The sequence below is a fragment of the Silurus meridionalis genome, chromosome 12 (genome assembly GCF_014805685.1).
Source record: "Silurus meridionalis isolate SWU-2019-XX chromosome 12, ASM1480568v1, whole genome shotgun sequence".
NCBI lineage: Eukaryota > Metazoa > Chordata > Actinopteri > Siluriformes > Siluridae > Silurus > Silurus meridionalis.
This window is the reverse complement of record NC_060895.1, coordinates 20,101,206-20,116,579: the sequence shown is the minus strand read 5'-3', so window position 1 is coordinate 20,116,579 and position 15,374 is coordinate 20,101,206. Positions and strand designations below refer to the sequence as shown.

At 38.1% G+C, this 15,374-nt stretch overlaps 2 protein-coding genes across 2 annotated transcripts; both read right to left on the bottom strand.

Annotated features, from left to right (window-relative positions):
• Positions 1-1,153: 1,153 nt before the first annotated feature.
• LOC124394747 (olfactory receptor 2AT4-like) lies at positions 1,154-4,039 on the bottom strand. The gene is made up of 2 exons (XM_046863180.1): positions 4,029-4,039; positions 1,154-2,087 (listed from the first exon to the last, which is right to left on the bottom strand). Exons 1-2 carry the CDS (start codon positions 4,037-4,039, stop codon positions 1,154-1,156), a joined length of 945 nt encoding a protein of 314 aa, XP_046719136.1.
• Positions 4,040-6,544: 2,505 nt separating this feature from the next.
• On the bottom strand, positions 6,545-8,867 carry LOC124394319 (olfactory receptor 2AT4-like). Its single transcript, XM_046862460.1, has 4 exons — positions 8,850-8,867; positions 8,296-8,606; positions 7,885-8,217; positions 6,545-6,572 (listed from the first exon to the last, which is right to left on the bottom strand). The coding sequence occupies exons 1-4, from the start codon at positions 8,865-8,867 to the stop codon at positions 6,545-6,547; spliced, it is 690 nt and encodes a 229-aa protein (XP_046718416.1).
• Between the last annotated feature and the right edge of the window lie 6,507 nt (positions 8,868-15,374).

Below are 15,374 nucleotides of genomic sequence, written 5' to 3'. Positions count from 1 at the left end.
CATGAGCTGCATTTTAGATTGAAACTCTAAACTGTACATTCTAAATGACAAGAATAAACAAAACATATTGGGTATGCAAAATATACTATTTGAGAATTTTTTTTAATTAATAGAAAAAGTGTTTAGTCTGACGAACTCAATAATGGTTTAGAATGCCACACAAGTATGCGATTTGAGAAAACGTATTATTAAATTATTATTATTATTATTATTATTATTATTATTATTATTATTATTATTATTATTATTATCATAATGTGTGTGGTTTGTGATGGCCTGAATTTTAAATCAAGTAAATCAATCAATTCAATTAATGGATATATATTTTTGTTTGCAAATTATGTTGCAAAAGAAATGTTATGAAAGGCAGGAGGCTGGGCTCCTTTTGCATAAAGTGCTCTATTGTCAAGTTCTGGCTGAGTTGTGTATTATACTAAAACAACCATAGATGAACAGTTCTGTGATGTTAATTCAAACCTGACACTGAAGTGGCTGCTTTAGCAACATTTAAAAAACACTTACAGATAATTACAAAGGTGCAATACACTAAATTCCAGCTTGATGAAGCTTACAATGCCTCAAACTTACAATGAAAATTTAGAAAATATTTAAAACAACTTTGAACAATAGTAACAGAGATGCTTGGCATTTAAACCTAAATCCTAAATGTGCTTTCAATTTCATTGCAAATGTATCTAAATTATATATATTTACCCACTGTTGTTAATGAAGTAAAATTAGCAACAATCTGGAATCATTAGGTGTTATAAAACATCCAGGTTGTTTTCCAAAGTAAAATGTTTTTGATAAATATCGATTTGTATTGTTTGAATTTTTATGGATATAGAAAAAACATCAAGCAGATTATTGGTAAATTTGCTATTATAGCAACAGAATCTGGAAGAAAAATATATCACAGCAAGTCATATTTTACTAAATGTTACTGTATGCTTGTTTTCTTGATCCTTAAAAAATATAGCAGCTCATGGAGCATGAGAAAAATAAAGTTGCATTGTGTAACAGGTCTGATAGGAAATCCATGATTCAGGCTTTGAAACAGTCAGAAACAGTTTGAAACAATGTTTAATCCACATCCAGATTGTCACAGATCAAGTACAGTATAATTTTCTTTTCAGTTAAAGATAAATCTGTTCTATTTTACCCTCACTTGTCTTTGCTTTATTTTCCTCATTAATGTGTCTTTAATTTCTTTTGTCCTAAAGCAGTATATAAGTGGATTGATGATGGCAGGGAAAATACTGTATACCATTATCAATGCAATATTGAGATTTGTTTCAAAACGATATCCAATAACAAATGCAAGATACACAAAACTTCTGGGGAGATAGTACAAGGTGATGATGAACAGCTGTGGAGTACATGTTAAAAAGGTTTTATATCGTCCCTCTTTATTTGAGATTTTCATGACTGAAATAATGATGGCCACATAAGAAAATATAATATAAAATAAAGGACCCCACAAAACTGTCATAGCAATAGAAGTACTAGTGGTTTTTATGGTTGTTACGTCTGCACATGCTAGGTTACTTATTGAAATATAGTCACAGTAACAGTGACGTATAACATTTTGGCCACAGTAAGGCACACTAAGGGCATGTGCTGTAATAGCACCAAGTAAAAAGAGGGCTCCTATCCAAAGAACTGAACAAAGAATCATAATAGTAGAGTGTGTAATCAGAACTGGGTATCTCAGTGGGTTACATATGGCCACAAATCGATCAAGGGCCATTACTGCCATGAAAAATGATGTGCATGTCCCAAAATAATGAACAAAATACATTTGTGTAAAACAAGCATTGAATGACATGATCTCGGATGTCCAGTACTTAGCAATGATTCTGGGCAGAGTTGTAGTTCCAAATCCAAGATCTGATAGTGCAAGGTTACAGAAGATGATATAAGTTGGCTTCTGCAGACTTTTTTCACATGCAACAAATACAAGGATGAAAATGTTCCCAGATGCCAGCATTAGATAAATCAAGAAGAAGAAGGTTCCTACTAATCCATAATACTCAACAGGAATTCCTGTGAATCCTTGGAGGACAAAATCAGGAATATTGCTCGTGCTGTTTTTGTACAATGTTATCATCTGACAAGAAAAAAATCAATTGTTTACAATATATTTTACGCAAGATTAGGTAAATAATCTTTTGTAGGCTAAAACATTAATCTTTGATTTAGTGAAATTATATGTTAATGTAAAAAGTACAAAATGCAGTAGCACTGTATCCAGAACTCTTGATTCATACCTTCCTTAAATTTTGGTCCAGGCTCTTACAATGCTGCCCACAGACTGAGGGATGATGCCCAGTCTTGTTGAGATTTTAAACACTTACTCTTGAGGCTTTGAGGATACTTTGACGTAGTCGTATACATCTGATCACACCCAAAAGTAGTTTCGAATCATTTGCCTATAGTGAATATATAATTTATTTAGAGTTTACTATTATAAACAAAGAGAGTCTTTGGCATTATATTTTTTAGCAGTAAGGTACAGCTAATGTTATTTTAAAATGTATTATATGTAATGTATGAAATTTATCAAAATATACTTTTTTGTCTTGTAGATTTTTGACAGCTTTTCAAATTCAAGCTTTTATTGTTTGTAATAATAATCATGTAGTTTATTACATGCCAGTTTTCTTTGAGGCCACCAGGCACACAGCACAAATTCAACCATGTGCAGACAGGATGTCACTTTTAGATATGCTTGAAAATATAAATAATTAGGTTTATCCATTTAGAATGTTTTTAACCTCAGATAGACTCTTTTTCATGCCTGTTCTTAATACTCAACTGCGATCTCAAAATTAATTTTTTACTTTAATGGCAGGGATCATAATTACAGGTTACATAGAAGAATTCCTTATTAAACATGGCCCGGTTGTGTAATTCTATACATCCTCTTTGTGCATGCAGGTAGGAATTGGATTAGAATGGTGTTCAGGCATACTTATATTAACTAGAGTTTCTAGACATCCCAAAGACTTCCCCACTGAAAACCAGTACTAAATTGTAGTTATTTATAGAGCAATATATAATTTATCATATTTCTTATGGTGAATTGCAAGCAGGCCACTGTGTTTACATATCTCCATTACAATATATATATATATATATATATATATATATATATATATATATATATATATATATAATTTATTTTTTTTCTTTTGTTGTTCTTTTAGTTTATTTTAATTTATATAGTGAGAATCACTATTTATGATGTGTGCAATATTTAACATTTCCTATTTCCTTCTGGGAATAATCACACAAAATGTTTGAAATCAAATTTAATGGCGCTTTCAGTTGTCAATCACCACAGACAGTTGCAAGTGCATGCAATGGGGGAGTGGAAGCTCAGTTTTTAAGGCTATGAGTTACTAATTGGAAGTTTAGGGTTTTAAGCCCCAATATCACCAACCTTTTCTTTTGTGGCCCCTGAGATGTGTTGGTGTGTTGGTGACTTCCGGTTACAAGGGCACGCTGTCGCGTTTTGGCTGCCGCTCATTCTCCCCTGTTTATTTTTTTTCCATGATGTGGATTCATGCTTCGCATGTTGGATTTCTGCTTTTATCTCTGAGTGCTGTTTACTGGCTTTTACTGTTTTGCTGCCTGGCCCAGGACGTACACTGTTACACCGCTGTGAGGCTGCTGTTGATGTGGACCCTCTCCGAATGGCTCTCAGGTACACTGCATACCAGTTGTTGAACCCGAACAGACATTTCGATTTTGCGAAAGATGTACGTGCTCTCTGCAGTCATGTTGGAATATTGCGACCTAATCATTGCATACATCGCTCGGCAAGGCGGATCTGTGAGAGCTCAACATCTAAACCTGTCGCTTATCCGAGATATCTGCGCAAACCCCATAGACTGCCGTTTAGACCTTCAGGGGTTAATTTTAATAACTTATCAGCTCTCAGGCATTGGGAGGTTGCATCGGATTCATCTCCTTCCTCGTGTCTGCCGAAATCAGTACTGTTTAATGCACGCTCTGTCAACAACAAAGCTGTCATTTTATCTGACATTATTTTAGAACAAAAGCTGGACCTTGTCTGTTTAACTGAGACGTGGCACAAAGAATCTGACGGTCTTCTTTTTAATGAACTAACACCTGCTGGCTATGTATTATTTGACCTGGTGGGGGTATCATTGTGTTACACAATCAACAGGTCAACATGCGTCTGGTGGCTGCCCCCAAATTTGACTCATTTGAGAGCCTTGTTTTGAGTGTTTCTGCCCCCATTTCTACTGCAGTGGCTACAGTCTACAGGCCTCCTAAGTCAAAAAAAGACTTTTTATCTGAATTATCAGATATGTTGTCTTTTCTCTGCCTCAGATTTGAAAGAATTCTTCTACTGGGTGATTTCAACATCCATATGGTTGTAAAAGACTCCACAATAACTAAAGACATTTTGTCCATATTGGAGTGCTTTGAATTAGACCAACTTGTGGACTGTCCTACGCATGACATAGGCCATACTTTAGACATTGTGATTTCCAACGGTTCATTTGTGTCTCATTTGTCAACTTCTGATCTAGGTCTGTCTGATCACCGGGATGTCTTTTTTAAAATGGAGTTACCTGTCATGAACACTACCTCTTCTCGCATCATTAATTATCGCAAGTGGAGATCTATTGAGCCCACTTATTTTTCAGACTTTATTGACTTTTCTTTGAGTTGTGATTCTCTATCTGATGATCTGGATGATAACGTTTCTATGCTGAACTCCATCCTCCTGTCTGGCCTGGACACATTGGCTCCCTTGAAGTCACGATATGTTGCTTTTGCACGCTCTGCTCCATGGTACAATGATGATTTGCGTACAATGAAGGCTTTGTGTCGCAAAATGGAGCGTAGATGGCGCATTTCAGGTTTAACGGTTCATCACCAGGCCTGGAAAGTCAGCTTACTTGAATATAAGGTTGAAATGGTGTCAGCCAGATCTGTGTATTTTTCCCAGATAATTGTCAATAATCAGAAAAACCCTAAACAACTGTTTCACATAATCAATAAGCTGCTTAAAAATCACAGCCTCTCTAATGTTCCAGCTTCGACTCACCTATGTAATATGTTTTTGGAGTTTTTTAGCACCAAAATTGTAAATATACGTAATCACATTGTTAACACTGCTACTGCATCCTTAAGTGTGTCTGCATTTTCTGGTATCTGTCTCTCTAACTTTGCTGTTCATGACTCCCAGTCAATACGCAACTTGGTTGGAGTTGATCCGATACAATCTTGTCTTTTTAAATCTTGTTTTGATTCCCTCTCTCCTGTTGTTTTGAGAATTATCAATAACTCTCTGTATACCGGAGTTGTGCCAGCAGCACTTAAAACTGCTGCTGTCACCCCAGTACCAAAAACTAACAACATGAACTTTGATAATCCGAACAATTTTCGTCCCATCTCTAATCTTCCATTCCTCGCCAAAATTTTGGAACAAACAGTGGCTTCTCAACTACTTTTACATCTCTCTACTAATGATCTTTTTGAGCCACTTCAGTCTGGCTTCTGTAAACTCCACAGCACTGAAACGGCGTTAGTTAAGGTCACTAATGATTTGTTAATGGCTTCTGATTCCGGCCATCTATCTATACTGATTCTTCTTGATCTTAGTGCCGCTTTTGACACTATAGATCATGCAATTTTGATTAACCGCTTAGAGACTATCTTTGGGGTTTCTGAATCTGCATTAGTATGGTTTAAGTCCTTAAGTACCTTTCTGACCGTAAGCAGTTTGTTGTGATGGGTGATTGCAAGTCTAAGGTTGGTGTGGCACAATCTGGTGTTCCTCAGGGATCAGTTTTGGGCCCATTACTTTTTAGTATTTACATTTATGCATTTGGCCAGCTTTTAAGATCACTTGGTCTTAACTATCACTTTTATGCCGATGACACTCAGATCTATATACATTTTAAACCGGATGTCAATATGCCTGTGTCTTTTCTCTCTCAATGTTTTACTGAGATTAAGAAATGGATGTCGGAAAATTATCTTTGTCTGAACAGTGACAAGACCGAAGTGATGCTTATTGGTTCACCTCATCAGCTGTGTAAAGCAGAGTCCGTAACCTTAAGTTTGGATGGCTCTGCTTTACAATTCCAAACTAAACAAAAAAATTTAGGGGTGATATTTGACGCCAATTTGACATTTGACCATCATATTCGTAGCACTGTCAAAGCATAATTTTTTCATCTCAAAAAATGGCAAATTACGTCCCATGCTGACTTTCTCTGTGGCTGAAAAGTTGATCAACACATTTTTATTTTCACTTTTTGACTACTGTAATGCTTTGCTAAGCCTAAGTAAATTACAGTTGGTACAAAATTCAGTGGCTAGAATTCTGACTAGGACCAGTGCAAGGAACACATCACACCTATCCTGGAAAAATTGCACTGGCTTCCTGTTAGTTTTCATATTGAGTTTAAAATTATCATGCTCACCTATAAGGCCTTGAATAATCTGGCCCCTCAATATCTATGTGAGCTGTTAAATCCCCTACACACCTTCACGTGCTCTACGCTCCTCTGAAGCTGGTCTTCTCACTGCCCAAAAAACACGGCTAAAAACTGTGGGTGATCGGGCTTCTTCTTCTTTGGCTCCCAAACTGTGGAACTCCCTGCCCTCAAAGATCAGGAATGCAGAATCCCTGGGTGTTTTTAAATCCTATCTTAAAACATACTTTTTTAGGGTAGCTTTTATGTGACTTCTTTGTTTGCTATTTATTTCTCGTTACAACCAAGGTATGGAGAAGAGCATCTCTGAAGGCACAACACGTCGAACCTTGAGGCGGATGGGCTACAGCAGCAGAAGACCACACCGGGTGCCACTCCTGACACCTAAGAACAGAAAACTGAGGCTACAATTCGCATAGGCTCACCAAATTGGACAATAGAAGATTGGAAAAATGTTGCCTGGTCTGATGAGTCTCGATTTCTGCTGCGACATTCGGATGGTAAGATCAGAATTTGGAAGCATGGATCCATCCTGCCTTGTATCAATGGTTCAGGCTGGTGGTGGTGGTGGTGTAATGGTGTGGGGGATATTTTCTTGGCAAATTTTTGGCCCATTAGTACCAAATTGAGCATTGTGTTAACGCCACAGCCTACCTGAGTATTGTTGCTGACCATGTCCATCCCTTTATGACCACAGTGTACCCATCTTCTGATACTACTGATGGCTACTTCCAGCAGGATAACGTGCCATGTCATAAAGCGCGAATCATCTCAGACTGGTTTCTTGAACATGACAATGAGTTCACTGTACTCAAATGGCCTCCACAGTCACCAGATCCCAATCCAATAGAGCACCTTTGGGATGTGGTGGAACGGGAAATTCGCATCATGGATGTGCAGCCGACAAATCTGCAGCAACCGCGTGATGCTATCATGTCAATATGGACCAAAATCTCTGAGGAATGTTTCAGAATTACTATTTAAATTATTTAAACATAAATAAGTATCACCTGAGTACTGAATAAGTTATAGCCAAGGTACAGGAATCAGTGCATTTATTGTAATTTAATTGTATAATCACATTACATACATAAATTAAATATTTTGCCAGAAGCCAATTATGATTTCATTTGATACAGAATATATTTCCCATGATTAACAATCTTTATGGCTGTTTAATCAGCTTACATTTATGACATTTTCTTGAAAATAATATTTACAAACCTCGAATTTATAATAAATAGCCACCATAAATATATATATATATATATATATATATATATATATATATATATATATATATATATATATATATATATACACACAGTGGAAATATATATATATATATATATATATATATATATATATATATATATATATATATATATATATATATATATGCTTCTGATCAATTAAGCCGAAAAATATATTTTTTTTATATTTTGATAAATATAATTTTTGATTTAGCCTTACCTTTCTTTGATAAATTTTCCTCATTATTGTGTCTTTAATTTCTTTTGTCCTGAAGCAGTATATAAGTGGATTGATGAGGGCAGGGAAAAGACCGTACATTAATATCAATGCAATATTGAGGTTTGTTTCAAAACGATACCCCAAAATAAATGCAACATAAACAAAACTTCTAGGGAGATAGTACATGGAGATGATGAACAGCTGTGGAGTACATGTTAAAAATGTTTTATATCGTCCCTCTTTATTTGATTTATTTTCATGACTGAAATAATGATAGCCACATATGAAAATATAATATAAACTAAAGGACCCCACAGTATCCAAAATAAAAACTAAAAACAATTGTGTAAAACAGGCTTTGATTGATATGATCTCAGACATCCAGTATTTAGCCATGATTCTGGGCAGAATTGTAGTTCCAAATCCAAGATCTGATAGTGCAAGGTTACAGAAGATAATATATGTTGGCTTCTGCAGACTTTTTTCACATGCCACAAATACAAGGATGAAAATGTTCCCAAATGCCAGCATCAGATAAATCAGGAGGAAAATGAATCCTACCAATCCATGATACTCAGCAGGAATTCCTGTAAATCCTTGGAGGACAAATTCAGCAATATTGCTTGTGCTGTTTTTGTACAATGTTATCATCTGAAAAAAAAGAGCATAATTGTTTACAATATATTTTACACAGGATTAAGTGAAAAATCTTTCTTCTTTTAAAAATTAACCTGTTATTTAATAAAAATATGTACATGTAGAAGATTCAAAATGCAGTATTACTGTATCCACAACTCTTGAGTCATACCTTCCACAGATTTGGTCCAGGCTCTGGGACTAAGGGATGAAGACTAAGGGATGAAGCCCGGTTTTGTTGAAATTTTAAACACTTACTCTAGAGGCTTTGTGCATACTTTGACGTAATCATATACATCCGATCAAACCCTTAGAGAGGAACCGCTCTTATTTTGTGGATTCAGACTGCATGATTGCTAGATATTCACTATAGGCCAACGACTTTGCATATATTCAGTGTATACATTTAGAAATGAAGAACAACTTTTTTATAAAATGTTTATTTAGCAGTACGATACAGCTAACTTTAGTTTAAAATGTATATTTAAGAAAATGCCTTTCTTCTCTGTATACTTTTGACAGTATGGGTTTGTTTTATTTAGTTTTACCATATGTGCTATTTGTAATATTTTTTCCTTTCTAAGGCTATTCTCTGAACATGCAAATGTGGTCTCAGGATACATTTTGGGCTTGTTCCGGGCCATGGTTCATAATCAAAAGGTTTGCATTCACATAAAAGAATTCCTTTTGAACCATGGCTTGAGAGTGTAATTCCATACATCCCCTTTGTGCATGCAGGTTTGAACTGGATTTTAAGGGGGTGTTTTAAGCATATATATAAAACCCATCCATAAGGGTTGCACAAGCCAGTGCACTCTTAGTGCTAGTCCCAAATAAATAGGGAGGGTTGCGTTAGGAAGGGCATCCAGCGTAAATCATGTGCCAAATCAAACATGCCGATCACAAACCTACCGGATTGGTTGAAGCTGATAATAAATGTCATCAGTGCTTATGCTCCACAAGTGGGTTGCGAGATGGAGGAAAAGGAAAAATTCTGGAGTGAGTTAGATGAAGTAGTGGACAGTGAACCTAGAAATGAAAGATTGGAAATTGGGACAGATTTAAATAGGCATGTTGAATGGAACAGAGGTGATGGGTAGGTATGGCTTTAAGGAGAGGAATCGCTCTGGAGGTGAAGAAGATAAGAAGGAGAGTGAAGACTAAAAAAGAACAAGATGGTGGAAACTAATGGAGGAAGACTGTAGTTTGAGATTCAGGGTAAAGGTCAGACAGGGGCTCGGTGGTGATGAAGAGGTGCTGGATGATTAGGCAACTACTGCAGAAGTGATAAGGGAGACAGCTAGGACAGTACTTGTTGTAACATCTGAAAAGAGAAAGGAAGATATGTGGTGGTGGAATGAGGAAGTGCAGGACAGCATAAGGAGAAAGAGGTTGACAAAAGAGAATTGGGATCAACAGAGAGATGAGAAAAGTAAGCAGGAGTACAAGGAGATGTGGCAAAAGTACACTAAGTAAGGAGAAAAGGATTGATACCGATTGGCTAGGCAGATGGACCGAGCTGGGAGGGACGTGCTGCAAGTTAGAGCAATAAAGGATGCAGATGGAAAGGTGTTGACTAGTGAGGAGAGTGTGTTGAGAAGATAGAGGAACTATTTTGAGAAGCTAAAGAATGAGAAAATGAGAGCGAGAGAGAGAGAGAGAGAGAGAGAGAGAGAGAGAGAGAGAAGGTTGTATGATGTGGATTTGTTGAAGCAGGAAGTGGTTAGGATTAGCAAGAAGGATGTGAGAGCTGCAGTTAAGAGGATGAAGAGTGTAAATTCAGTGGGAATAGATGACATACGGTTAGAAGCATGGAGATGTTTAGATAAGATGGCAGTGGTGCTTTTAACAAGATTGTTTAACAAGATTCTGCAAGGTGAGAAGATACCAGAGGAATGGAAAAAGAGTGTGCTGGTAACAATTTTGCATTGTGTGTTTGTGGATTTAGAGAAAGCATGTGGCAGGGTGCCAAAAGAGGAGTTGTGGTATTGTATAAGGAGTATAAGTGTGCAATAGGAACAACAGACTGGTTTAAGGTGAAGGTCGATTGCATCAAGGATCGGCTCTGAGCCCTTTTCTGTTTGCAGGGGTAATTGATAGGTTTATGGAAAAGATCAGACAGGAGTCTCCATGGACTATGATGTTTGCAGATGATATTGTGATTTGTAGTGAGTAGGGTGCAGGTTGAGAAGAACCTGGTTGAGGTGGAGGTACATGCTGGAGAGAAGAGGAATGAAATTCAGTAGGAGTAAGACAAAGTACATGTCTATGAATGAGAGGGCAGTGGAGTGGTGTGGTTGGGGAGAAGAGGTGGTGAAGGTAGATGAGTTCAGGTACTTGGCTTCAACAGTGCAAAGTAATGGAGAGTGTGTTAGAGATGTGAAGAAAAGAGTGCAGGCAGGGTGGAGAAGAGTGGCAGGAGTGATTTGTGATAGAAGGGTACCTGCAAGAGTGAAAGGGAAAGCTTATAGGACTGTGGTGAGACCTGCTATGTTGTAGGGTTTAGAGACAGTGGCATTGAGTAAAAGACAGGAGGTGGAGCTGGAGGTAGCAGAGTTGAAGATGTTAAGGTTTTCGTTGGGTGTGATGAGGATAGACAGGATTAGAGATGAGTTTATTAGAGGGACAACACATGTTGGACGTTTTGGAGACAAGGTGAGGAAAGCAAGATTGAGATGGTTTGGACATGTGCAGAGAAGGGACATGGGTTATATCACTAGGAGAATGCTGAGGATGGAGCTACCAGGAAGGAAGAAAAGAGGAAGGCCAAGGAGGAGGTTTATGGATGTGGTGAAGGAAGACATGCAAGTAGTTGGTGTGACAGAGGCAGATGTAGAGGACAGGGGGTTGTGGAGATGGATGATCCGCTGTGGCAATGCCTAATGAGAGAAGCCGAAAGAAGAAGAAGAAGAATACGCTTACATTCACATTCACAGCATTTAGCAGACACTTTTATCTAGAGCGATGTGCAAAAGCACTTTAAAGTCCCAATCAATAAATAAATCACCACTGGTTCACTAGGTTGCAAACTTAGGATACCATCAGCCTAAAACTCTGTTGGGAGTGTAGCGACTGGGGGATAAGAGGGACAAACTTATAATACAGATAAATTGAGTATATAGTTGGAAGCACAGTCTGCCCGCATTCTCCACCATTATATGTAGCGAATTTAGCTCGCAAAGAAAAGGGAATATTTATAAGTAATTATAACGTGTTATAGTTACTCTTAAATATTTAAATTAAGTTGAATTGACGGTAATGGAATTAACATTACACTTATTTGTCTGTTCGTCCGGCAAACAGACAGTATAATTTTATATTAATTTTATAAAAGAGGTATCTCCCTGGCCAAGAAAGATGTAACCCCCTTTTACTTTATACCGTAAATTAAATTAATTAAATAGAGCATGTAGTTCAGACCTGATGTTTGCAGGAACTTCGCATTTATGGAACATACTCAGAGACGATCACTTATGAAAAATACGGCGTTTAATGAATGAGACAAACACAACATAAAACTAACTACACAAACAAACAAACAAAAAGAAATAAAGAAAATAAAATTAAATTAAAATAAAATAAAATAAACGAAAGTTGAAATTATGAAAGGAGGAAGGGAAAGGAATAAGGAGGTAAAAGGAGGAAAGGGCAGCTTACTTCAAATTAATCACATCCTAACTGAGAAATCGTCACGGAAATTTAAATTGCCTTAATATTAAGGGGCTCAAACTTAACACGCATCTAAATTAGTTGGTAAACCGGTTACTTGCATTGACTTGTTGCACAAGAGTCCGGATGCGGTAGACAAAAGAATCTTGGACGAGTCGGTTAGGATGGAGTCAGATGTTCTTCCAGCTTCTCCTGAAGATCAGAGCAGTTGGTGTTTTGAAGATAAAGCTTGCTGGAAGATCTCAAAAGAGATTTGAGATCTCGTCCCGAAAAATTGCTGCTGAGCTGTTCGAAGCGTCCGACTCTCCAGGCCATCGGGCCCCAGACGCCGGGCCCGGGGTCCGAGCCTTCGGTCGAGCCGAGTGAGCGAGTTGCTCTCTTGACTGATCTCTGACTGGACCCGACTGCACTCTGACTGGACTATGATTAGTTGGGTTCAAGATGTTTTAAAGGTCCTGAACCCCACCCATCCTTGGGGGAATGGCCAATGCTATGGCCTGAAATTTTGGAGGGAAAAACTTCCTTTGTTCATGCATCTGTGGGCATGGTTTCCGGCTATACTTGCTTTTGGAGGACTTTAAAGTTTTATTCAAAGTGAATTAAGACGGTATGGTACATTTCATGATAAAATGTACCATTATTTGAAAAATAAAGAAACAGATAATTTTGCGGTCATTTGGATACTAAACATGAAAGGGAATGACAGTATAAGGCAGAGGTACATTAACTTACAGAGATCAGTAATTAACTGATGTTAATACAATGTTGTATTCTGATAAATAAAATGCACCGTTGTCAGGAAAGTAAAGAACAGATAATTCTAAGTCAATCAAGCCTTAAGAAGAAAAGAAACAACATTTAACACAGAGTTATATTACTAAACATTTTAAGGTTTGAATATTATTGATGTAGAGTTAAACACTTGCTTTATTTATAGTAGAAGATACAAACAAGATGTATGTTTGTATCATGTGAAATGGGACATTCTATTTATTATTTAATTAATAAAAGAATGCTCCCTTTGTGTGTGTGTGTCTGCATATGTGTGTGTGTCACAAACAGACGTACTGGGGCCGAGTTCCGAGTGAATTGTTTTATGGTCTGAGGGTCGCTGTGAATTCAACCAGAGAGGCCAGGGGGGTTATCTGGTTTTCGGGGTGGTGTGTGTATGTGTGTGTGTGTGTGTGTGTGTGTGTGTGTGTGTGTGTGTGTGTGTGTGGTATAGAGACTGGCTTGTGTTATCAGTCTTCCGGGGGGGGAGTGTGACACTTTACTTATACACCACCCCAATAAAAGTTTCACCTTTTGATTGAGATGTAGATGTCATAGGTTAAAAGGAATGCCTGGGACATGAAGTCTAAATGACCTGTACCAGACGCTACAGGAGGAATTCTGTTTTTTTTTACCTAAAGCCATAAAACAAAATAGGAAACAGTCCAAGTGTTTCAGGAAGAGACAGGTCTTCAACTGTTGTTTGAAGCCAGTGACTCAGCTGTTTGGTCATCTGGGCAAGTTTATTCCATGACCTTAGTCCCAGAACAGAAAAGTGTCTTTATGAATACTTACCTCCTACCCTGGAGCTGGACCAGTCAAAGAGTGATAGAAGATCGTCTCTATGTTACGTATGTAACACTAGTTCCCTGAGGTAACGCTTTGGGATTTTCCTCGCTCTGAATCACTTGTGTAAAGAAATTTACCCACTGTCGAGAAATTTCCCCACTGTGGGCCGAATAAAGGTATATCTTATCTTAATGTGTCCAATGCGTTCTTGGTCCCCTCCTTTTCTTCCTCTATACCCACTCCATTGGTGAAGTCATATCCTCACATTTGTTTTCTTATCACTGCTATGCAGATGACACTCAACTAATCTTTTCTTTCCCTCCATCAGATACCACAGCTTCCGCTCAGATCTCGGCATGCTTGAGAGACATATCTTCATGGATGAGTGCTTACCAACTAAAACTCAACCCCAGCAAAACAGAACTGCTGATCATCCCAGGTGATTAATCTCCATGTCAAGATCTCCAAATAACACTTCATGACTCTATGCTCTCCCCTTCTGTCCACACAGGCTGCCCAGGTGCTTGTTCAGTCTCTTGTGATTTCAAGACTCGACTACTGCAACTCTACCGCTGGCAGGTCTTTCCCTAAACGCTATTTGTCCACTGCAAATGATCCAAAACGCAGCTGCACGACTTGTGTTTAATCAACCCAAGTTCTCCCACACCACCCCACTGCTGCGCTCCCTTCACTGGCTTCCAGTAGCTGCACTTATCAGATTCAAAACACTGATGCTTGCCTTTAAGGCTAAAAATGGACCAGTGCCATCTTACCTCAGTGACCTCATCACATCTCGCACTGCACCACACTGTCTAAGATCCTCCAGCACTACTCGACTGGTACAACCTTCTCTCAGAATGAGAGGTAAGTACACTTATTCTTCTCTGTTCTGGCACCAAGGTGGTTGAATGAACTTTCCCTAGATGTCCGTATAGCAGAGTCCCTGATTATCTTCAAGCAATGACTGAAGACCTACCTCTTCCTAAAACACTTAATTAGCACTTTCCAAGTTTGTAGAATTCTAGGGTTATATTTATATTAAGTTTGTAATCTGGCGTACCATTGTAGATTTATTTTTTACTATAGATTTAAAGAACTTTTGTATGTCCCTTTGGATAGGGTCATCTGCTAAATACCGCAAATATAAATGTAAATGTAAAATGTGATGTCACGACCAGGAAGCTATAAAAAGCACATGAAGTGAAGCTGGCACCAGCTTCTGATAGGAGAAGTGCTACAGGGATGCTGACAGTGTGGCATGGAGACGTAGCGTCTCGTTCCCTGAGAGAACTAGAGTTACATACGTAACCTAGAGATGTTCCCCTTCAGGCACTCGAGCTGCATCAACAAAGCTTTGGAAATGAGTGTCCAATACTGCCAGACTCACCACTGTGTTTGGGCAAAGCTAGGTCGAAGGATGGAGGGGCACTGAGGTCAAGGTTATAGAACAGCAGGTGGAACAGCTCACAGCATTGCAGATGTCCTGGAGGGACACTCCAGAGGACCAAGCCTTAGAGGCTGAAACACTCCGGGTCGAGTGTGCTCTGACCCCGA